Below are 25,979 nucleotides of genomic sequence, written 5' to 3' on the forward strand. Positions count from 1 at the left end.
TTCTTTTTCTTCGTTTGTTCTTGTCGTTTTATATTTACCTTTTAGTTGTGCTTTTTATATTCCAGTGAGTCCTCTTGTACTGTGTGAGGCTTATCTCACCATACATGTGAACAAATGTATAGGTCACATTTCCGTATTTTCCTCATGTGCTTTCATCTGTGCTTTCTCTTACTTGTTACTTTCTTTTGTCTGAATTTTAATGTACATTTGAAAGGTTACATATTATTTTCCAAGTCAACCATCCGGAAATAAATATTGAACAAACTTCAGAATCTTTAAGCAATATCCTAGTCCTTTGATGTCAATGACTTCTTCTTGCTTTTTTTTTTTTTTTTTTTTTTTTACTTTGTGAAGCTCTGATAGTTCAAAGCTTATCTCCGTGTTCTCCTTAGCTTGTTCTAGTCAATAGACTTGAACAGTCCAGCTGTGTTCATTTTTTTATAAAGTTTCTTTGACAGCTCAGAGTGCGTAGGATTTTTCATAAATCAACGACATGTGAAGACATATTAACGGTCTTTATGTTTTCGCATCTTCCAATAGATTGTTATAGTGTACTCATGCTGAGTGTCAGATTTTTTTACTTCCAGTTCACTTTGTATGCATTCAATATTTATGTTGTTTCTTGAGGGGGTAGGGACACCAATCTCTGAATCTTAAAAAACGTGTTATGGAGTTCCTCTATAAGTAAGGTCACCTACGGCAGATTACTGGATGCAACAAACCCTTGACATATATCTTTAATTCGGATCCAAAGTGCGGGGAATTATGCTCTTTCTCCAGATCGAGGCCCATCGCTAGCACCATAACTAATAACGTATGAAGCTGGGAGCGAAACCAGTGAATAGTATAGTGACGTCACAGCACAGCAGCGTGACATACTGCCAACGGCGCAGCAATTCACGATATCGGCAGGTGTCACTGCGGCGCAACATTTAGGCTCCCTAACCAGTATCGGCGCTTGAAACATTCGAGCCGATGAAACTACGACCTGACTAGCTTTTCTTTGTGCCTTTATTGAGAATATAAATAAGCGAAACGAGACTACATTTATATATTAACACATCGACACTCAGACGAAGAGAAAAAAAAAATGCAGCATTGCGGCAAAGTACCAGCAAGGAACGAGGCTGTTTACAAGAACCATCATCGAATCAACGCCAACCAACGAAAACCACGTGACACGGAACCTTACTTAAACGAGCGCGTCACAATAGCTGCGTGGGATCTGGAGCCGACACGCTTGCAGACAAGCAGCTTACATTGCTTTTATATTGCTGCAGGCTAGTGGTAATAATCCAATTCTGGTTCGTAGATTATTAATTGCTCTGCCGGCTCCACTTCCTACAAATGCTGTGTTTATTTGTCGAAAGCGAATGTCGATGAGGCTTTGTAGCACATGTTTTCGTCTTTTTGCATATAGGCTTTTGTGCTTCGCACTGTAATTATTGCTTTCGGGCGATGTTGAGAGGAATCCCGGATCACTGGACTCTGAGGATCCAGAGCTACTTAAAAGCTTGCAAGATGGTCAAAGTGCAGTCTTGATCAAATTAGAAAACATTGACACTATAGGCTAGCGAACCGTGAGACAATGATGGCATAAATTAACAGCAAACAGGATCCTACACAAGGCCAGGCTGCAACGCTACACAATACAGTAAACGAGCAAGGGAACACTATTAAGGACATAACAAAAATGGTTAGAAGACTGCATGAAAAAAGCGTCGACTCAGAAAACAGAAGCTGCCGAAATAACCTAGTATTTTAAGGAATCGATGATGATGAATCGGAGACGTGGGGACAGTCTGAATAATTGCTTAAAAATGACTGCAAAGAAAATTTAGGTTTAGAATTGCAGCTGGTAGAAAGAGCGAACAGTATAGGTCGCCGTCATGGAAATAATAGAAGGTCGATTGTTGCTAATTTTTCCTCCTACAAATAAAAAGCCAGTGTTGTTTCCAATGCTAGGAAGTACGAAGGACCTTCATGCAGCATCGCCAAGAATATTCGGCTGAAACAAAAGATATGCGGAAGCAGCTTTGGGAATATGCGAAAGCCAATAAAGCTATTGGAAGCTGTCGCATCAAATTACGTGTTCACAAAGTACTTGTCGACGGCAAAATGCTTCGGGGGAACAAAGAAAACAAAAGTTGTCCCATTTGTAAAAAATAAACGGCCTAAACACGTGAAAAAAGAAAGAAGTGATAAATTTGACTTCACGGTGGTCACAGTGGACTGTAGGAGCGTTGTTAACAAAACTGACGACCTTGCTGATATTGTTTCTGTTCAATTCGATTCAGTCTTGACTCTTTGGGAATGAATTGGGGCTTGATTCTTCTATCAAATATAGTGAAGTGCTCCCTCATGACTTCGTTGCTTATCGGAAACATAGGCACCGTAGGGGTGGTGGCGTCTTATCTTAGTTTATCTCAATTTATATAGGTCATGATGATATAGAATCTGTCTGGTGCAAGGTCACAATGCCGGACTATTTGTCATTTGTAGCCACAGCGTTCTGCCGGCCTCCAAACTCGTATATCACCTCACTAAAGATTTTACAAGACATAATTTCCGAAGCCTGTTGTCATACTTTGTTGTTAGCGTCAGATTTTAATTTTTCTTAATTGCAATGACGTGATTATGGAACTTTCCAGTACGCAGCGGGTGGAAGCTTCAACTTAGAAATGAAAAGTATCGTAGATTATTTCGGATTAACGAGTATGTGACTAATCCAACTTGTGGCACTTGTATATTGGACTTATTTTTATGCAACTCGCCAAACATGGTAACTCTTGCCAACGTCATTCCGGAAATAAGTGACCACCATGCTGTAGTCGCAAGTATTAAAACCAGAAGTAACAAACAAAAGTGATCAGGAAAGTGTACTTATATCATAAAGAGGATTATGCCAACTTTTCAAGGAAGCCTTTTGATTTTTTATCGCATTCGAATGCCTTTCTGATGATTGTAACAATCATGAATTATGGAAGAAGTTTAAAGAAAAACTGAAGGAACTTAAGTTCCTTCAGTTTTTCTACATTATACAGCGATATCTACATTCTCAGCGTCGATGATAACAAATTTAAACAACGTAAGAAACAATAGACGATAGCGCATACTATAAGCATAGTTAGGAAAATAAGGCGACTGTTTCTAAATTATTACAGAGCTAAAAATGTTCGACACTTCGAAAGTTTGCATGCTGCAACCAGAGATGTAAACAGAACATAAAAAACGCGAAGAGAAGCTAGTTTGAGAAACTCCGACGGGAATATTTAATTGCAAAGCATTTTGAAAGTAGATGAAAGGGGATGGAGCAGATCTGACTGACATTAATGAGATGGTTTTTAATAATGAGAGGTTATTAGGTGACACTGTTAAGGCTACCTGTCCGAATAACTACTTCTGGTCAGTATATTTACCCAAACACAGTTGTAGTTCATTACAAATCAAATAAGTTCTGTTCCGGCTATATAACCGGTTGAGCTAAATATGAATGGAATCAGATCCCTGCTAAACAATATTAACGACAATAAGGCTACCGGATCTGATAGTATTTCTTCGACTTTTAAATCATTGTGTTGAACCTATTTTTCTTTATTTTTATGCAATCTACACCAAGTCGTTCTCTCGCGGTGCCCTTACAGCCGACTAAAAAATGTCACATGTTGTTCCTATTCATAAAAGAGGGTCAAAGAAAGCAGTAGATAATGATATAGGCCAATTTCACTTACATAAATACCTTGTAACAGAACATGTTTTATATATAGAGATAATGACACATTTGCTCACTAACAACTTACTGGTTTCAGGACAACATGGCCTGCGTAAGAGTTTATCCTATACGACACATGACCTTGTATCATGACCTTGTATGTTATCTAAAAAAAAAAATAAAATGAAATCAACCTTTATTTGCTTCTCAAAGAGAAGGGGGGGGGGGGGGGGGGGAGCGGGTAAAAGGCGCCTAACTGCGGCTTGACAAAGGCCAATTCTGCAGCAGTTATGGCATGGTACACGAAACATGATACTGGATTAATATTATACACTACACTTCATATGCAGATACTAACACTTCAAAGAACATGATCACTGTACATCAAAACATATTAAGTCCAACATACATTTGAAAGATAGTCGCCGTGAGACGCACTGTGTTCCAAACATAATAAGAATCGAAAAAAGACATTTAGTTTGAAATTACGTTCAGTTTAAAATGGCTCAAATATTGAGCATTAAGACTGAAAAAATTTTGAAGCACATCATCAAAATAAGTCCAAGAAGATGTTGGTATCAAAGCCACAAAGTACAAAGGGCAATATACAAGAAATAAGGAGATACCACATGCTCGCAAGTAAATGTGCATACATTGCTCGGCGGATAAATAAGCAGTATTTTCCTGGACTTCCATAAGTTGTTGGATACTGTTTCTCCATTATCTGCGGATTATTTTGTGTTAACTGGCTAAATTGCGTAGTTGTCATTAAGTTGTCACCGCTGGCGACAACTCGAGACACATTCGTTCCCATCTCCTCAATTTGCCCACATCTTTCACTCCACGGACTTCCCACCATACTGCACCACATGCAAGGCCACCCCACTTATTCTCTACCATTACTTATGGGAATGCTCACATCCCATCCGCGTTTCTCCCGTGAAACACCCCACCCACTCCTCCTGGGAGGCAGCCCTTCTAGCCACGCAACCTGCAGATCAGTTACAGCTGGTTTAGCGGGCCAATCTAGTAGGAACACCCAGAGGGCTCCTGAACTAAGGCATTTTCCGGGGAATGTCTACATTATTTTAATTAAATAAAATTGTCCTCCTTCTCCCACACTTCACTTTTAAGAGAACTTGCTGCAGTAAATGTTAACCACACAAAACTTGCTTGGATTGACGTACAGCTTTTATCAAACGTTTACAGCCCAGAGGGCTTGCTTCTAAGCCATATAATATGACTTCTGTAATAATCGTAGAAGTCTTAGCCATTGGATAGTGTAGGAAGAAAAATCTTCTTGCCTGCAGCAAGTATAGAAACCTGGGAATGCATTGCGAGCCACATAGTATCGCTCAGAAGTAGACCTCCTGGGCTGTTAACTTTTGACAAAGGCTGTACCTCTCCTCCGACAGTGCGTAGTATTAAATAGACATAAATCTTGTTTTTTAGAAATGATATCAGGTGTCCCGCAGGGTTCAGTTTCTAGGACCGCGCTTGTTCTCAACATATATATATATGATATTTGTTCAGGAATCGATTCTTGTATGCGGTTGTTTCCCGATGATTGTGTTTTATATAGTCACACTAGAAACGAAAGAGATGTTGCCCAATTATAAAAAAAATTATCATGTGTTCTTGAATAATGTTCAGAATGGAGAATGATGTTCACTAAAAAAATGCGTTCATGTAACCTTACACGTAAAAAATAAGTTAACCCTAGAGTCAGTGATCATGGGTAGGTAGTTGCAAAGTTCGCCAGGACCTTAAACTTTATACAGATAAATCTGAAGCATGCGCCTTCTTGCCTGGAATCAACAGCCTACTTAATACACGTCTGACCACTCTTTGAAAACGCTTGTCCCGTATTGGATCCTTGGCCATCAGCCCTGAGTAATAAAACTGAAAAAAGAAAAATCAAAACAGATGATCATTTGTCTCCTGTCTAAACGGGAGAACTGATAGCTGCGCCGACATGAAAAATGAAATAGGTTCTGAAACTCTTGCCTCTTGACGAAGAGAATTATGTTTTGAACTCCTGTATCAGATATATCCAAACAAAACAGGTATTCCGAAGAAGATATACTTACAGTTGGCAGAATTATGTCTTTGCTCGCACAGATCATTGCTCAAAGATTTGGATGATCATGCTAAAACTAACATGTCAGCTCTTTTTTCTTTCTTTTTATTCGTCTCATTAGCAAACACATTAACAGGTGTGCTGTATAAATGAAGACGCGTTATATTCCACTCTTTAACCTCCTTACTGTGGCGCCCTCGGTGTATGCGGGGTGATAGTGAATAAAGAATTAAGAGTAAACAATCATAATAACTGGCGTTTTCCACCAGACGATGTTATTCTCCACATATATGAACCCTGGTTTGGATAAAAAGTTCTGATCGTTCAATCTATGCTTCGTAGCCTGCGATGCATATTTTGTGAGCCCTGCTGCCTTTTGTGTTTACCATTCGCGGTCGTTGGCTCTATGTTTCTTTTACGCGTAAGAGCAAGATGACTGCCGCTAGTCCCACGATGATGGTGTGAGGGACAAGAGTGGCTTGCGATGACCGCTCACAACCAAGTAGCATCTGCACTGCGGCGCTAAGCCTTTTGAAAGATGCCCTGAACTCGTCGTATTCCTTGGGACAACTCTGGCGGGTCGTCTCCTCAGTACACGTTGTGTATAGGCTCGCCTCCCTGTACCAAAAGGAAATTATGTCCAACGTTACTCATGACTTCAAGGAACATTGTTTTTGGAATCATATTCTTAATTCTTTAAGCGTTATGCCTTTAATTGTCTAGCTTGTAGAGCACAAACAACGTGAATGTTACATATCATTACCGGCACTGCCACGACTAGATTGTAATAAAAATGGCTGAGGCTCTCGTGCCCTCTAAAGAAAGTCAAAGAAAGGGAAGAATATTTCTCCAAGTTCCTAACCAGTAATTTTCTTCCTGTCAGGACGCGGGATTGAATCCCGGTCTTGGCGGCCGCTTTTCGGTGCACGCGAAAAGCGAGGCGCCCGTGTGCTATGCGATGTCAGTGCACGTTAAAGAACCGCAGGTGGTCAAAATTTCCGGAGTCCTCCACTACGGCGTCTCTCATAGCCTGAGTCGCTTTGGGACGTTAAACCCCACAAACCAACCTAATTTTCTTCCTGTCATTTGTTTAGCCCTCCTTACCTGCATTCGTCAACCTGTTCTTTAAGAGCGTCGGGCAAATATTTCCGGCGGCACTCTTTCATTAAATGATCGTCCACGCAAGGAACCAACTTGTACAGGCCTGCAAAAGTACAAGAAAGGATATTTATCACAAATAATAATGTTATGCATCGTCACGGGTCGGCGACTGTAGGGCGCAATAAGGGGGCAAATGAAAAAAAAAAAATTGCCGACGATTACGTTACTTCCTAATGCGAAATATGAGCGCAGCTCATCAGCTGCTTCATCTTTTTCGATAGACTAAGCAAAGATTTCGAGCAAGACATGTATGTACAATTACAGAGAACGTTTTTTTTTTTTTTTTTTCACACATATTCCTTCAATAAACACTCCACTACAGTTCCTGACTGTCACGAAGGAAGCTTTGTGGTAGGAGAAATGAAGAAAAAAATTAAGTTATCGGGAGGTTGCCGGAGGCAGCGCGTGGGCCCAAAGGAACGTTGCGCGGCGAAGAGATAGCGGCGACTGACTGACGCCGCTGACGCCGCTAGAGAGTCAAGAAAGCGTGGCTCCGCGCTCCGGCTTGGAGGAGGAGGAAGAACATTTATTTCCGCCGAATATGGTGCAGCAGCCACCTACGGGTCCGCACGCAGGCGTCCGGGGAGGCAGTCTGTCACACCGCGGCCAGAGGACACCCGGCCTCGTCTAGGAGAAGAGGTCTTCAGCCTCGGCCGCCAGGCGGACGGCGAATCGCTGTGTTTTTTCGTCGGAGCTTCTTAGCGTGGTCTCCCATTCACCGCTAGTTTTGATCGCGTTGCGCCCTGGGGCACGAACGCATCTCCATATTATATGATCTAATGTTGCCACGTGGCCGCAAAATTTACAAATTTCGGTTTCTGCACCGTCCCTCTTCCGCCCTCTGGCACCCGTCCAACTCCTCCACAGGGGCGAAAAGAAATTTCGAGCTTGGAGTCTTCTCCAGTCGTACGATTCCTTTTTACTCAGGGATCTAACCGGTGGCGGATATATTCTCCGGTCTTTCTTCAAGTTGTCGGTTACATCCCTAAAGGTACCTATACATTCTTTGGTTTTAGATGTTGTGGAGGCGTCCGCAGCACCCCGAGGTAGCGAGCAGCGAGGAGCGGGCGAGCATGTGGGCAGCCTCGTTGCCGGCGAGACCGGCGTGTGCTGGGGTCCAGATTATGGTCACGCTTTCGGCGAGAGACGACTCGTTCAGAAGTTTGCAGCACGATTGCTGACTCTACCCTTGCTAAAATTTCTAACCGCCGCTTTGCTATCGCTGATGACGTGTTTCACGCCTGGTCGTGCAATGGCAATGGCTATTGCAATCTCCTCCGCCTCTACCGGCGGTAGATCTCGGTTTCTTTTTATTCCTATGGCGATCCCAGTGTCTAATACGGCGACCGAGGTTACGTCGCCTTCTTTCCCGATCGCTGCATCGGTGTAGGCGACCGATCCCGGCGGGAGTTTGTCCAATTTGTTAGCGAGGTGCTTAGCTCTGCCTTTCCTCCTCCCATCGTCGTGTACGGGGTGCATGTTCTTCGGTATGGGCGAGACGTATAGATGCTTTCTGATTTCTCGATCTATGCTTTCTCTGACACTTTCGCCTTCCCCGGGCGCCAGTAGGTTTACCCAGTCGAGGATTTTCTTACCCGCCGCCATTCCTGCGAGTCGCTCTCTCTGGGACAGCCTGACCGCCGCAGCCAGCTCTTTCCACTCATTATGCAACCCCATTTTCTCTAGAATGTCGGTAGAAGTAGTTATGGGGAGTCCTATAGCGCACTTCGTGCATCTCCTAATTATGGTGTTTAATTTGTGTTCTTCGGTCTTGTTGATATTTAGGAATGGAGTCGCGTAGCACATTCTGCTCGTGACAAAAGCTTGTACGAGTCTGAGTCTACTAGCCTCCGTGAGACCACTCCTTCTGTTGGACGTCTTCTTAAATACTCTGACTACGAGCTCCGCCTGATCTTTTAATTTCTTAATCAGGCTTTTGTTACTACCCCTGCGGTTGACAATCATACCTAATATTCTAATTTTATCTACTTTCCGGACTTCGTTTCCGTTGACTTTAATTTTGATATCTGGAGTTATCTTCCCACTACTGCTGGTCATTACCAGGAGCTCCGATTTTTCTGGCGAACAGCATAGACCTACGTCCTCTGCGTGATAGCTGATTATATCTGCTGCCTCTTGGAGCCTGGATGTGATGTACGAGTCGTTTCCTTCGCACATCCAGACGGTCACATCGTCCGCGTAGATGCTTAGTTTTAAGTCATCGAGATGGCCAAGCTTACTGGGGAGCTTCCTCATTACGATGTTAAAAAGGAAAGGTGAGAGCACAGCCCCCTGCGGAGTGCCTCTGTTACCCAGCGGGAACTCCTCCGAACATAAGCCCTGAAAGCTGATAATCGCCGTCCTGTCTCGCAGGAATTATCTAATGTAGGTTCTTTCGCCTACTCTAAGCTCAGCGAGCCCGTCGAGAATGGCGTCGTGACTGACGTCGTCAAAAGCTTTCTTAAGTTCTAAGCCTAGAATAGCTTTCGTTTTTTTTTTTTTTCCTGAAGTCTCTGACAACATCGTTATGTAGTCTGAGCATGATATCTTGCGTACAAAGGCCGGGCCTGAATCCGACCAATTCAGCCGGCCACGCATCATTCTCTTCGGTGTATTTGGTTAGCCTCCTCTGAATAACTTTCTCAAGTAGTTTGCCTACGCAGGATGTTAGTGATATTGGGCGGAGATTCTCCAAGCCCGGTAGTTTTCCCTGCTTGTGGATTAGGGTGATCTTAGCCCTCTTCCACTCTTGGGGTACATGACCACTCTCCCACACCTGATTTAAATATTTGGTTAGGGCATTGATCGATTCGTCGTCCAGATTTGCGAACATCTTGTTATTAACGAGGTCCGGCCCGGGGGCCGAGCGTCTTTTTAGGCCGTGCAGCTCCGCTCTGACTTCTGCCACTGTTATGGACGCGTCAAGCTCGCTGTTCGCCGGTTCGTTGTAATCTCTGTAATGCGCTGTGGCGGGGGGAGCTACGTACATGGACTTGAGCTTGTCAATGAGCTGTTTGTCCGTACCCTTAAAGTTATACCTCGCCTTGACCTGTTCTATGTTGGCGGCCGTTTTGGACTTACTCGGGTCTATCATGAACCTGAGCAGTTGCCACGTCTTGGCCCCATTCATGGTGCCCTCCATCTCGTCGCATTTGTTATCCCAACGTTGCGACTCGAGTTTCCGGGCGTATTTTTCTATTTCGACGTTGTGTCTGGCTATCTCTCTCCTGAGATTGCGGTTCCACTTTTGCTTTTTGAGCTTCTTCGTTAGCTCTTCTTTCTTTTTGAACATGCCGAATAGCCTGCTATCCATCGCCTCAGGCAGAGCTTCGCCTTTAATTTCTTCGGTGGCCTCGTTGACATGGGTAATTAATTGGGCGGCCCAATTTTGAATGCACTCTATATCTCCAATTTCTTCCCGTTCTCTGATCTGTCTGAATTTATCCCAATCCACTTGGGTTTCCGTCCGACACACAGCGGGCTTAACGCTCACTTTCCTACTTAGTTCTACCTCTAGCACGTAGTGGTCGCTACCTAGATCCTGATGCTTGTTCGTCCACTTGACTATGCCAGTTCTACGGCAGAGAGTCAAGTCCGGGTTTGTGTCCGCTGACACACTGTTGCCCACCCTCGTCGGGCATCTAATGTCGTTAGCGATGTAGAGGTTTGACTCAGTGATATCTTCCAACAGCGTTTGACCCTTTGGGCTGCTGGTCGTGTAACCCCATTCTCGATGTCTGGCATTAAAATCGCCGGCTATTATTAGTGGGTTCTTACCTGCCAGGCTAATCGCTCTCCTAAATATCGGGCCAAACCTCGCCTTCGTGCACTTCGGGGAGCTGTACACATTGAGTAGAAATATGCTGCCTCTGTTCTTTTTACCGGTCAGGATTTCCACAAAGACCGTTTCGGTCTCCCTGTTACCTTCTTCGTGCTGGACGACGGCGACGTTGTTTTTGACGTACGTCACGACCTGTGTTTTACTTCCCTTCCCGCTATCGTAGCTTTTGTACCCCGAAAGCTTCCATACACCTCGCGTTCCCTGCAGAGCCATTGCCAAAGGCTGTGTGTTCTGGCTAGCTACGTACTGTTGCAAGAGCCATCGCTTCATTGACAACGACCGGCAATTCCAATGCCAAATTTTAGACGTTTTGGGATCCATTATGATTTTGATATTGTATACCCGATGCGTTGCAAAGGGCTTGAAGCATCGTTTCTAGCACTCCAAATCTCGCCTCAAGTTTCTTATTCAGGTTCAATTCGAAGTCTATGATTTCATCCTTGACTAATTTTCTAAAAGCCACGTGCTTTCTGGCTTGTCCAGTTACACTAGTGTCGTCTGATTTACGTTTCGCGGGTCTAGCCTGATCGATATTCATTTCATCTGAGTCGTCACTGTCCCTGCCACAATTGCTCTCGCTTGCCCCACCGGGGCCCCGTATGACGGGCGGCCTGAGCATCGGAGGTGCCGGTGCAGGTGTAGCTTTTGCCTCTTTTAACTCTTTAATTACCTCGACTAGGGATTTGAGGGTTTCTTTAATCTCTTTGATGTCTTCTTTAATGATTCTGATTTCTTTGCTATGCTCGGCTTGAGTCTGTTGTAATTCCGAAAGTTCCAAGTTTTTTTTCTTTGGAGACCCGGCTTGGGATGCACGCACCGTGATCCGCTGATAGCGAGCCGGTGCTTCGGCAACCGGAGAGCACCCTCGCCGTCACGCAGGAAGAGGGCGAGGGAGAAGGGGGAGGGGTGGAGGTGCGCGCGCTGCTCAGCTGCGGAGCTGATTACCAAGACAACGGCGGCGACGGCGTGAAACACGGGAACGGGCGCCAAAGAACTTCGCTCTAAAACACTGCAGTGGCGGGAAACATAGTCTCAAAAAATGTTTGCAGCACGCACATCTTTTTCTCCCTCTTCTTTTTCTTTCTTCTCTATTTTCTTTCTTATGTCCGCACGAGGCAGCGGAGGTGGCTCAGCTACAGAGCCAGTAGCAGGTCCGTGCATTTTCTTTTCCTTCTTCCTTCAGTCACAACAAATACTTCAAAACGGGTTCCGGGTTCGAACCCGACCTCGGCGGCTGCGTTTCGATGGAGGCGAAACGAAGAGGCGTCCGTGTGCTGTGTGATGTCAGCGCACGTTAAAGATTCCCAGGTGGTCGAAATTACTCCGTAGCCCTCCACTACAGCTCCTCGTTCTCTCTTTCTACTTTCACTCCCACCTTCCTCCCTTTCCTTGCGGTGCGGTTAAGGTGTCCACAAAAACCAAGTGAGACAGTTACTGCGCCTTTCCCTTCCTATAAATAAATCAGTCTCATAACGGGTTCGGAGGAATGGAAAGGCGCATTATCTGTCACACTTGTTTCTGTGGACACCTGAATCGCGCCGTAAAGAAAGGGAAGAAGGTGGGAGTGAAAGTGGAGCTGGTTACGAGGGGCAACGGCGACGACGAATAAAAACCAAGGAACAGGCACCAAAGAGCTGCGCTCTAAAACGTAGGAATCTGCCATCGCCCTAAGGGTTCCTAATACCTCTGAGGAATCTGGCGTTGTTGGTGTTGATATCCAGCGCAAGTAGTTTGCTAGCATTCGTGCAGTGCAGAAAACGCTCAAGAGTCATGACGTACTATTGTAGTTATGAACGCGAAGGTTGAATAAAGTCCATAGGAGCTGCAGCATGAAATGAGAAAATCTCGAAACGCAGCCAGTTCTACACGGCTGTAGAGAGAACGTGCTACAAGTAGACGAGGTTAAGAAGGGCTAAGCTTATTACCTACAAAATCATCGGCATGCTTTTATGGAAAGCAGTGAACTTCAGATTGATTAAAAGGGGAACAAAATGCAAGACTGACAGAGACCTCAAGTAGTAGTAGTAAAAACATTTATTTTAACAGAGGAGTTCGGGGCGCGCAGGCCCCTGGGCCCCCGCACGGCCCCACTACACTCAAACGTTCATGTTCCTACGGTTCATGACGTCGGCGGCCTCAAGCAGAATAGTCGAACAGGATAATCTGAAAGGCGGTCATAGCAATGGCGATAGCTCTAGCTTCAAATGGGAATTTGTATCTTGTATCTTTTATTTTTTTAAGTAACTTTTTTTTTGCCCCGTAAGCCAGAAATATTTATTTCATCAATATTTTTTTCTCCCACAGGCTTCCTCGCATGGCTTCAACACTCGGACAAAATACGTTTATTGTTCCCAAACGCAATCAACATGCGGGCCTATATATTTTCTGCGTCACAGTACTTCATCTGCGCAGCCGTATGTTGACAAAAAAAAAAAGAAAAAAGAAATGTTTTAGAGTTTATAACCGGAACGAAAAGGAGGCGTAGACAGCCAGTGATGAGATGGAGAGAACAGGTAGAGAAAGATCTTCTGAAGAGAAAGCTTCCCGAGGGGACATAAAAAGCATCGATACAGACATAACTCTCTCGCCTCGTTAACGTATACACAAGACAATACCTTGCACGTATTACTAACCATTTAAATTTCTACCTTTGTTATTGTACACGTGATAATTCGCTTACAGTTTCTAATCTACCAGATTACATGAAAGACCTCCAACGTAGGTTTAAAGCCTTTAAAACCAAGTCTTGCTGAACGTACGCGCCTGTTTTGTCTAGGTTTAGCATGTCTAATTCGTGATCCAAAAGCCCTGAATGCTGCAATGCTATACCACCCTCTCATTGCAAAGGCGATGTCTGAGTTGGAGCTCCTCTTCAATCGACCTCGCTAATCACTATCATAATATCCCTCAACCTGATGAACACGCGCGTTGACCATATTAGCAGCCAATTAAACTTTACAAGAACAAAGCCCGCGATTTGTAGCTCAAAGCGCTGGCAACGACAAACCCGACACCGTATTTCCTAGGAAGCGAGAGCTTTACCGCCATCCCCTTAAAAGTAGACAACACTTATTAAAGATAGCTACTTCACACAGGCCAATCTATTAAGCTCAAGGATGCAGATAGGCGTCTTTGCACTCACCTTTCAGCGCATCTTTGTCGCAAGTGAAGTCCCGGAGGCGCATGTACCCTTCTTCGAGAAAGCTGGCGTTAGTCTTCACATCCTCAGAACACAAGCTGAGTTCTTTGTAACAGTCAGAACGTGACGGCAGCTCTCTGTGGTAGATGCAACGAAGCGAACGTTTTCACCTTCGCAAGAAATGTGTTGACTAAAAGCCACGAACAATTAAGCATTTCAGCAAGGGCAAGAGTGTATTACAGCAGACACATTGCACAACACTGACTTTTCAGTGTGAGGCTACTGTTGGAGACCTCCACGAACTAGTGTGGAAGTCTGAATTGTAACAATAGCGAGGCGATTACTTGTCCTACTTCCGTAATTTGCGCGCAGAAACATAGAGTTTCTTACACTAAGAAACTCTATGCGCAGAAAGAAGCTTCTTCGAAAAGCAAGGATTCACCTCAGCTTTTTTTGTCGGGAGCGGCTACCTTCTAGCAGCCAAGCACTGTCTTTTTTCTTTTTTTAGAGTTCAACGAAGGCGCGGATAAAATGGTTCTTCTGCATTGAAAAAGCACGCACCGTTTAAACGGTGCACTGGATAATTTTTTTTCAGCAGATTCAACAGCAAAATTCCCGTCATGGATGGCCTTCACATACTCACCGTAAAAATGAAAATATTGTAAGAATGTTTTTATTTCTGTGTTCTAGCACGCACATTAATATTCGCGGGCTATCTATATTTAATCGTAAATTGGTGCCCTTTCAAGCAAACTGATTTTTGAAAACAAATGTCTCAAAAATTTCAACTCAAAAATTTATGGAAAAACAAAAAAACAAAAGTACGACAGGTTTCGTGCGGGAATGAAGACTTAAGAAACCGTCTTTCATGACGTTGATTTATCTCAGAAAGGGAACTCCGGCCCGACTACTGTGCCGGAGTTCCCGGGTTCGAACCCGACCACGGCGGCTGCGTTTCGATGGAGGTGAAACGAAGTGGCGCCCGTGTGCTGTGCGATGTCAGCGCACGTTAAAGATCCCCTGGTGGTCGAAATTACTCCGTAGCCCTCCACTACGGCTCCCCGTTCTCTCTTTCCACTTTCACTCCCACTTTCCTCCCTTCCCTTACGGCGCTGTTGAGGCGTCCACAGAAAACAAGTGAGACAGGTACCGCGCCTTTCCCTTCCTATAAATCAAATCAATAAATTCGTTCAGGTGCCCACAGAACAAGTGTGACATAGATACTGCGCCTTTCCCTTCCTGCGAACCAATTAAAAAATTAACGTTTCCCCATTTCTTACTGTACATAGGTACCAAAACTGCACAATGTCTAGCATTTTCTTGCTAATAAAATAATGACTTCTATGACTATCACAATTTTTAATCGTCCCTCGAAGTGTGATCCACTCAATCGTAGAATAGAAAAAAGTCATGCAAAATTCAATAATTTCTGCATATAGTAACTTAAGGTGTTTCAATGCATACTCTATATCGAGAGAAACTGAAATGCAAACGGCTTGAACTTTCGGAACGTCGTGTGCTCTTTTCTGTCCGCGAGGCGTATCGCGAAACAGGCGGTTAATCTACCGCAGCACCTTCTGGGCACAGTAATTAATGTCAATAATAATAATAATAATAATAATAATAATAATAATAATAATAATAATAATAATAATAATAATAATAATAATAATAATAATAATAATAATAATAATAATAATAATAATAATAATAATAAAAATAATAATAATAATAATAATAATAATAATAATAATAATAATAATAATAATAATAATAATAATAATAATTGGTTCACAGGAAGGGAAAGGAGCAGTATCTGTCACGCTTGTTTCTGTGGACACCTGAGCCGCGCCGTAAGGGTAGGGAGGAAGGTAGGGGGAGAAAGTGGATACAGAGAAACAGGAGCTGATAGTGGAGGGCTGCGGACCACCTAAGAATCTTTAACGTGCGCTGACATGGAGGTGGTGAAGGGTGGGTGATCCTGGCCCTGATGGGGCTGGGACATGTAGGTCACCGCCGCTTGCGACGGGAGCTAGCCTGCCACCAAACTGTATCTGTTTTAGGCCGTCATTGCACCCACCACTGCTTCGGTGGTGGACGACTGCTGTTGTTGCGGCGCGCGTCTTTCTCTTCCTCTTCCTCTTCTTTCTTCTCTAATTTCTCTTCTGCCCGCGCAAGGCAGCGGTGGTGGCTCAGCTACAGAAGCAGTAGCAGGCCCGTGCATTTTCTTTTCCTTCTTCCTACAGCCACAACAACAACGCTGACATCGCATAGCACACGGACGCCTTGCTTTTCGCCTCCATCGAAAAGCGGCCGCCGAGGCCGGGATTCGATCCCGCATCCTTGGGCAGCCGAGCGCTTCAACCACTGCACCTCCCTGGCGGGATAACATTGCAAAACTATTTTTAGAAGCTACGGTCCCGCCGAGTAGTCAGAGCTACTACATAGAACCTATGGTCGCTATTTTCGAATACACTCATGCGTCAGCTGTGGGCAAATGGTTTGGTTTAGGGGGCTTAACGTGAAGCGACTCAGGCTGTGAGGGACGCCGTAATCGAGGGCTTTGGAAACTTCATTAACCCATTAACGTGCACTAACATTGCACATGGCATGAGCGCCTTACTTTTCGCCTCCATCGAAAAGCGTCCGCAGCGGCCGGGATTCGATCCCGAATCCTTGCGAACCGCAGTCGAGCACCATAGCCACTGAGCCACTGCAGCGAGGCAACTGTGGAATATTGTGAAAGTTTAAATGAGAAAGTTTAAATCACTCGTCTATGCCTTTGATGCGTAGCAATATTTCGATTTTGAAGATTTTTCTGCCCTCACGAATTATTGAGACTGCCATAGAAATCCAAATACATAGTTTGCTTTTCTGAAAACAAAAAGCAAGAAACTACAAGTGTGTCAAGAGGATCTGTGATCATGTTGATTGTTACGATGTAATTACGCCCTGTAAAAAAATTACCTTGAAAACGTTTTCAGAAATTATCTAAAATTTTCGAAAAAAAAAAAAAAGGCGTGATGAAAAGGTATAGTGCACCTGCATAGAGATCGAAACGAGTGCACTGAAGTGTCCTTCCTTAGCTTTCTTGAGGAAGCGCTCATCTTGCGGCGTTCCCTGGTTGGAGCCTATCTGGCTCGACCATGAAGGGCAGCGAAACCTGTTGTTATAGCATTTTTAAAAATGACCTTACCTGCACTCCCTCTCAAGCTCTTCATCGTTAATATTTCCCTGCGCGTCAGGCTGCAGCTCGGCTCTGGCTTTAGGAGCAAGTTCCCGGTAGCATGTTTTTATCGCCTCCCACGAACAGGGATCTTGACCTGGCAATTGATATGCAACTGTAAATAGAAAATACAGCTTATTCGATGATGACACTACAGGTTATAGGAAAATATAATACGCCTTGGAAAAGGCGTGTTAAAAGGGAATGTGAAGGAGCTTCAAAGTCGGTAATGTGTTCAAAGTTCCCGCCGACTACTCTACATCTCTGTGCACTTACTCTTCTGCAACATGCTCTAAAAAGCGACCCTGTGTTGCTTACGTAAAATGTCTATAAATAAATGGCACACTCACAGTATTGCATGGCAGTGGGCAACATAATTCTGTGGTACTCCATTTTTCATGCATTAACTTGGCTGTGACGAGAAGCATGGACATCGAAGGCTGGCAAGAAACTCGAGACGTTTGTCTGGTGAATTGGACCACAAAATGCGACCAGGTGGCGGCAGTACACGCAAGTGTACTGAGCAGACGAAGCAGTAAAAATACGTGCGGGTCTTGGCCAATGGCAGTTGAAAGATATAATAATGAGTTCAAGAATGAGGTGCCTATACTATCGACAAGTCACTAAAAACTTTGAGAGCACTGCAAAACTTACATTGGGGAAATGAGAAAGCCTGAGCGTTACTGCTGCTGTTGCGACACTAGACGCGTTGGCATCATGTTTATATTTTCCGGTTCCCGTTTCGCCATCGGACAACAATAAGTCCGCCCCGCGCGGCAAAAGCCCATTATGCGGCCTTTTCTTTTTGGCGGGAGGAGGGGGGGGGGGAGTGACCCTTTTTCCCAAGCATTTCACCCAAGAAGAGCCGAGCATCAGGCCGGGGGAAAGCATTTATCTTTCTTCCTGTGGAGTTTCTTCAGCACTATAAAAATCAAGATCATATACCAACTAACCCGTCAAAAAGTCCTTCCGCCATCTGGTGGATTCGCCTGACACTATGCTCGCGAACTTCGCCCACGCCCGTCCAGATGACTTACTTGTATGGTGTATTTACCTAGGTTAAATAAAGAAGTTGCGCAGGTGTAACTTCTTGAAGTCGACGACATTCAGTAGACAGCGCGAGAGTGTGTTGCATTTTAAACGAGGCGTGATTGGCTGCGGCGATAATGTAGTTAGAATAAGGGAGGGGGGGGGGGGGGGAGGTCGGCGATAGCAAAGTGCTCTCATACGTGTGGCAGGGAAGCTGAAATGTTAATGCTGTGTGGATTCGAAGCCCTCTTGGTGCAGCCTTTTTTTTTTTTCTTAAGTATCAGCTCATGGAAACACACTCTGCTGACACATTCTGATGAGAGGCCCTGTCCACACACTCTAAAGACACTACTCATCAGACAAGAAAGGCTGTCGCCTTAATATAAAACATTGCAAAAAAAGGCAATGGTATTTGCTGAACGTACTGGTCACGTCTCTTTTAGGAAACGGAAAGTCATAAGGGTGCTCGACAGGGACCAAAAACCGAGATAAATAAATAGAAAGTCGCGTCATGGCTGAGGCTATAACATATTACCAATGAATATTTCACGCGCAGCCTATCCTTTCGAATATAGGTTGCATGCTCATCAGCGCTCCTTGAAGATGATTACTCACTGGAGCAGCTAATTTCTCACATCAATAATTGACGATGCAACGATGAGACCGATGAGACACTAACTCTTTTGAAGTGAGTTTGATAATTATAGATTTCCTGTAGCAATTTCCACAAAAGAATCAGATAGGTATGATAGTGTATGCTGTGTATGCTGTGTACAACATTTGTTTTTATTCGTTACTCGGTTCGATCACTTGTTAAGCTGCAGAGTGGTGAGCAGTGTATAGGGCCGCTGGCAGTGACCTCATAACCTCATAGAACCACCCTCCAGACATCAGGCCCACGATGCAAAGTGCGTAGCTATTTAAAAAAGATAACAAGATAGCATTCTTTTGATAACATACGCACGCGGCGTGGTGTTATCTGGGTGTATAACGGCAATATTGAAGTGAGGCCAATAAGCATCTCCATTCGTAGCAACCCGGGCCCACTCGCACTTACGTGATAAATAATAACTCCTTAATGCGCAAATTGCATATTGACGCTATAGAAAACAAAAATTGACGAAAACAGAGGCTGTAGATTTTAAACATGCGTGCCAGATGAAAACGTGCGCGTTTGACCGATAGCTATTGCCCTTCTTTGAGAAATAAAATGCAAATTCAGATTTCATTTATTTATAGCATCCTGAATTATCATTCCTGAAAAAAAAAAATTGTAGAAAGGTTGTACGCATATCCAACTTACATGCGGGATCAAATGAAGGGTAGCAAGAGGAGCAATAATTATAAAACCTACAAATTTCGATTACCTGTCGCTGTTTTAATTTTTTTCTTTTTGTTCCACGGTACTCGAAGTTTAGAGAAACTAGTGACTCTTGTATAGAACGAAAATATTAAGATAAAATTTCAACATTTCTCGCATTAAACGCTCATTACTGCATACGAATAATTAATAGAAGCATCGACCATGACTGACCTCTCTAATACCCGAAATTTGAAAGTATGCAGCTTGTCCAGAGCGTTAGATCTGTCTTTTGCGGAGAAAACTATGTGAAATATTTTCGAGGATTCTTTGCATTTGGCAAGGAGTTTGTGCCTGTGCTGTTCACAGGCCTATTCGACTGCCCGCGAGCGCAAGTATTATCAGTGAAAGCCGGTGGCTCCTTTAAAATTTCATGTTAATTACTTCGCACCACACAGCGCGATAGCTTTAGGCAAATCTGATTGGCTTTTCACTAGAGTAGGAAGCTATGTTCATTTTTTTTTTTTTTGCACAACTCCTATGCTTTTTTTTTTTTTTTTTTTTTTGCTGCTTCCAATTCTTTGCCCTGCTGTGATCTCGTTGACTCATGACCTTCTGTCTTTCAAATAAGGCTGGATATCGCGGTGTGCATATCGTAATTTTGTAATAAGGAAGTAATTACTCGTCATCCACCCGAGCGCAGCCATTTTTCTTTCCAACGGCAAGCCACCACGTCAGTCTGAAGTGTACAAATAATATGATCTCCTTATCTGACCGGAATTTAGCTTGGTAACCATTTTTCTAGCAAAAGGCAGTAAACAAAGCTCGTGCAAGCTTTATAACTAATCACTGAGAAAGATTAGCCGTTTTGACAGCGATGAGGTGACAAACTTCGCAAATAAATTCCAGCAACCTTATTTACTGCTCCTGAGCCTATCTGGTTAATACTTTCTATTCTGCAATAGACAGCATACTTATGTCGACTTCCTAATAAGTCACTCGATAAATAGTTTGCATCAAAATGCATTCGACGATACACTATTCGGATACTGATAATAATTTTAGATTTCGCCCTCAAAACCTCTAGTGATCAAAAATTTAAGAAACGCATAGTCAGCCTACTTCTAGAGGCCTAAGCCAAACAAAACTTCACTTACACCTTTTCCATTTCAAATTTGCTTTTCCAGACACGATTGTCCAGACGTGTGACACCTTTTCCATTTCAAATTTGCTTTTCCAGACACGATTGTCCAGACGTGTGTCCCTGTGATGCCTTGTAGTCATATATGTATTCCTTCTGCACATATGCTATGTTTTTTTTTTTGTTTTCTCGGAGTGTTATGATATTATGTTATATCTAATCTGTTTCCCATCGATATGCTGTCATATAACTTGTTTTGTAATGTATAATTCTGTGCATATTTCATGTTGTATGTCTTCATGCGGTGTTTTGTTTTTAGATTTATTTCTGTAAACAGTCTTCTTACGGGGTGGGATGGGTGGGCCTTCGTCAGGTGTTGATACACTTTTTGCCTGCTCTCCCCTTTTCATTGCTGTTGTAATGCAAACCAAAATAAAATCTTAAAAAAAAAATGGCGGGGGAACTTAAGCATGATTCCTTCTATAGCCCAATAAAAAAAGTAAAATTCCTACTAGGCGTAACGCTCGTAATGTGCACGTTTGGTAGTTAGGTTCTGCAAAATGACTTATGTTAGTTCAATGGTATTTTTCAACTCAGTCTTAACGTAGTTATGTCACGATATTCCTGTGACGAGACAGGAACTACGTCACCTACAATATTATACAGATTTCAGAAAAGGTGCACAGTCATCTACCTCTTACATTTGCTGTCTGCATTTTTTGTTAATCGCTGTGCCGTGACGATCGCAAACACTCTAGCAAATATTTGGTGTTCATATAACTGCAGATGAAGCTATGTCTAATTGTCTTCGCTTTCGTTAATTAACTATGTTTACAGATTGCCTTCGCTTTAATTACCTATGTTTACAAGTATCAATAAACAATTACGGCACAGTTAAACGTTTGGTGCGACATTTCTGTGCAAGCAGTTGAATGTTCCCTCTACCTTTGCCTGCATGTTTTACAATAGTGAATCTTCATTACTAGCCTAAATGCGCCTACTGCAGGGCGAAAACCTCTGCCAAATTTCCCCAATTAGCCCCATTCTGTGCCACCTTCATCTATTTTATCCCCTCAAACTTCTTAATATCATTCATCCGCTTACCTTTCTGCCGCTCCCTTCTAAGTTTGCCTTCCCTTGGAAGCCAGACTCTGTCCATCTTTCGGACCATCGGATACTTTGACTTCGCATTGCGTCATCTGCCTCTGCCCATTTCTTCGTGATTTCTAATAGGCCTTCTTTAACGCGCATTTTTTTCCTGACCCATTCGACACCCTTCATGTCTATCAACGTTACACCTACCCTATTAAGTTCTATAGCTCTATTCGTAGTTCTAACTCCTAAATTTAAGTTGAACATTTTTTCGTCGACATTAACGTCTCTGCCTTATATTAGGTGATATCAAAAAACAGCGCGGCTACTTGGGACAAACAGAGAGGAGAATAACGGACAAGCGCTGACTAACAACTGAAGTTTATTCGAAAAAAGCACAGGTAATATACACTTTTTTTCCTCAAGAACCAGGACGCATGCGCTCCCAAACAAGCATCAGTCTAATCATGGGAATCCAAATATGCAATCTCAGTGTCATGCAGAAGCACCGATGGCGTGCTCACGCAACTATCCCCTTTTCTATGGATGTGATAGGCTTCCGATAACTCTCTGGTTAGTTGATCCTTATGCCTGTAGATTACATTAGTGTTGTTAAAAAGAGGTGTGCATAGTTTTTTTTGTCAAGATATCTCGGATCATTATTTAAAGGGCAGTCCCTGTAGTGCAGGGCAAGGTTCGAAGATGGGGCATTTTTCAAAGATGCCTTATGTTGGCGTAGACGGGTGTTGATACATTTACCTGTTTGGCCTATATACCTCTTTCCGCAAGAAAATTCAATGTCATACACCACGCCTTCAGCACATGGTACGAACTTAACCTGGTGATTTATTTTACACGACCTCCTCTCGCTTATTTTTTGTTGATTCTTCATTCTTCTGTCCACTATGGCACATATCTTGGCAAGTTTTTTGGGGGCTGAAAATACTACATCAACACCATATCTTGATCCTATGTTCCTTAACCTATGCGACCTATGATCTTACAATGCACCAACTAGCTCAGATTTCCGTTCTTCTGCATATTAGCTGATCATACAGGTAAGGTGTAACTGTTATACTTTCCTCTCCGGGGATACTGGTAATCTGCCATTCGTGATAATGCATGACAATAATGAATACTAATCATAAAGGTAGGGCGAAGGTGGGATACAAAGGTTTATCGAGGTGGGCGGGCAGCCGTATATTTAAAGCGGTTTGGTGGGGACATGTTCAAGGAACGATGCTTATGGAGGGCGGAAAGATCGCTCTTTGTGACCGCAGACACATGCCAACAGATGCCGACTTTTAGAACCGAAGCCGTTATTGGATTCCAGTAGTCATATAGCTCGGCATTTTCGCCTAGAATCTACAGGGATTGTTGTAAAATTATACCTTTTATTTAAATAACTGATTAATTTCCTTCAATTGATCCAATTGACTTGTTTATAATGGAAAAAAAAATCCAATTTCAAATAAGCTTTCCTTTGTAGCCGTATGGCTGTGCTTGGGTGGATGACAATGCTGAATTACTCCCTTATTACAAATCTACTCCGCCTTGGAGTATTCTCCTAAATATTGAATAAAGGGTAAATCATCTACCTGATTTCATCAGAGAGTCGCTACATTGATGGAGTAGGCTCTGACGTTGGCGGCCTCTTAAAATAGAAAATGAAGAAAATTTGCCTAATCGTCAAACTCTATCACGTATATGACCTCCTCTTTGTTCTAAAACCCATATACACAGACTGCACAGACGTATCTCTTCTTGGGTTACAAGCGCAATTTTGTAAATGCGTAAAAAATGAACTGGTGCACATCAGCTTTTATGGGAACTTCCAAGCGGAATAACAATTATGTTACATCCATTCGCGCGGTCTTACGGTATATCTGTTCTTCCCCTTGACAAAATATATTGAGCGTTGTAAACTACGCCACTCCTCTGCACCCGATTCGAGGTCCCACACCTCGGTCCATATCTAATTTACGCCTCAGGACCGGCAAATTAACAAAATAACTCACATTGTGCTGAAGCCCCAACTTGGAGGAAGGCTAGCAATAGTAACATGGCGAAGGCAGTGGTATACATCGCACAGGTAACGTGTGATGCCATAGCCACCGTCGACCACAAAAGTACGCGACCAGCTTCTGCGTTCTTGTACGGCCTCTGATATGCAGAGAGGCCCACCCGCGGTGAGAGACCTTCGGATCACTCAAGTGACGGCGGTGTTCACGGGCGGTGCCGTTCCGGCTCTTATCGCACCTCCGCTTACCGTTTACTTCACACCGAATGACGTATGTGGCTGACGCAGGCCGCGGCAAGCTCTTATCGGCTGACATATGCAGGTCGCGACTGCGGGCACTCCTTGTCGAAATGTCAAAGTGTTCTTCAGAGATTCATGCCACTTTTAAGCCAGTATATTAGAAGGAGGGCGGTGGAGGGAGGGGGGGGGGGGGGGGGCAAGAGAAGCGTAAATACTTAGAAATAGCAATTTAGTATAGCATCCATTGTTGTACTGGGGCCATTTAAAAATTGATTCGATGTTCTTTGTTCTTTCACTATATAGTACTGGTAACATTTAATCCTTTTAGCGCACTTTGCCGGGAATTTCCTGCAAGCAACTTCATACGATCAAGGCGAAGACATCTTAAACTGAAAATTTTCTCTTAATGGTGGACAAAAAAAAAAAAGAAAAACCTGCCCGGCAATATTAGCAGGCATTGTATAGGCGCCCCGGTTGGATGTCCATTGTTAATTGTGCGCCCCCAGTCGCAGGCCACTTTTTTTTTTTTTCAAACCGCATTTTTTGTGACCGAAGCTTCTTATCACATCGTGAAGCACTGCTCCCGAATAATCACCTCCATTTAAATTATGCACTAGTGGCATCACTGTGTTCAGCTTATCAGCCCGCACTATGAACCTTTTCCCGGTATCCCCTCCGATAATTGTTTGCGCCAGCTGTGTCTACCCAATTCTTCCGCGGTTCCGAATCTCGTTTTTCCATCTTAATTCGCCGTATTCAGCCATATGTGCTGTCCGTTGTAAGCAACTCTACTACCTTTGGAGGCAAGCTCTGCCCACGCTTTTCTCTTATCCTTGATTTTCAATTAGACTATGATTAACTTCATTTGTTCAGCAGTCAGTCCGCTCTGATATCATGCTGTTTGTTATTTTAAGCCTATCATTTTTGTTCACATAGCTTCGCTCTGCTCTCAACTCAGATGTCAACTTTTTTCCTTAGTCAGCGAGTTAGTGCCCTATCTGTGCGACCACAGGTAGGACCGATTAATATATCCTTATCTCTCGAGATAAGCAGGGGGCGGCAGAAACTTAGGTGGGCGGATGAGGTTGAGGAGTTCGCAGGGGTCAAGTGGATGCAGCTAGCACAAAGCCGGGCTAATTGGAGAAATATGGGAGAGGTCTTCGTCATGCAGTGGGTATAGTCAGGTTGTTGATGATGATGATTTCTTGAGAGGAATCTGTACGTTAGTATTCATTATCTAGGAGCGCCTGTCAAATGCGGTACACCAAATTCTTATTCTCCCAACTATGCATTTCGTCGTTCACGCTCGTCGTCTGTATCTGTGGTGACTACTTTTCCTAACCACATGCGATATACGTTCACTCCCTATACCATAATTCCTCACTGCCAATAGTAAACTTCTGCACTCTTCTCAACTCGCTGAAATTTATTCACTTTTCTTCACGTTAATTTTTAAACAGATCTTTCTGGTCGACCTCCTTGTTCCCTCAACCGCTGAATGGAATTCATACCTTCAGCAAATTGAGTAGGGCAGCGTGATATCCACATTGGAGATTACCACAGCCGATCCGGATATATCGAACCCAGATATATTGAGTCATTGCTTATATCGAACTCAGAATATTCGATCGCCTTGAAAATCCCATGTAAAAGTACGGGAGTCATGTTCGCATTTATTGAACTCCCGCTCAGAGGAACTACCGATATCGAACTGCGTGCCGCATACCTACAAGTTGCGCTTCTCCTTATGGCTTCCGTATGATGATTTTTCACACGCAGGGCCTGGGTCGGCTTCGTAGGCTTTGGCACACCCTGGCAGCGCTATCTCTGCAACACCGCTAAGACGAACGTCAACCGTCTCCGCTTCCACGCAGCACTGTTGTCATGCGGGAAAGCCAAAGTTCAATATAATGATCCTTGTGCGGTGAAGTCAGCCTAGCTGACCGAAAGCATGCAGCCTGTTTGTGGCCTGCTTCGCTGCTGAAACTGAGAAATCAA

At 43.7% G+C, this 25,979-nt stretch overlaps 1 protein-coding gene across 2 annotated transcripts; it reads right to left on the bottom strand.

The window, feature by feature from the left end:
• Positions 1–3,891: 3,891 nt before the first annotated feature.
• Positions 3,892–23,940, bottom strand: LOC146179051 (uncharacterized). 2 transcript variants are annotated; one of them, XM_084578772.1, is made up of 6 exons: positions 23,740–23,940; positions 17,130–17,274; positions 13,937–14,070; positions 6,897–6,996; positions 6,179–6,410; positions 3,892–5,614 (listed from the first exon to the last, which is right to left on the bottom strand). In XM_084578772.1, the coding sequence occupies exons 1-5, from the start codon at positions 23,828–23,830 to the stop codon at positions 6,197–6,199; spliced, it is 684 nt and encodes a 227-aa protein (XP_084434898.1). In that variant the 5' UTR covers positions 23,831–23,940; the 3' UTR covers positions 3,892–5,614; positions 6,179–6,196. The 2 variants fall into 2 exon arrangements, with proteins under 2 accessions (XP_084434898.1, XP_084434897.1); XM_084578771.1 differs by lacking the exon at positions 3,892–5,614 and having other exon boundaries at positions 5,882–6,410; positions 23,740–23,936.
• Positions 23,941–25,979: the final 2,039 nt, after the last annotated feature.

The sequence above is a fragment of the Amblyomma maculatum genome, chromosome 9 (genome assembly GCF_055883805.1).
Source record: "Amblyomma maculatum isolate TAMU_Amacu chromosome 9, ASM5588380v1, whole genome shotgun sequence".
Taxonomy (NCBI): domain Eukaryota; kingdom Metazoa; phylum Arthropoda; class Arachnida; order Ixodida; family Ixodidae; genus Amblyomma; species Amblyomma maculatum.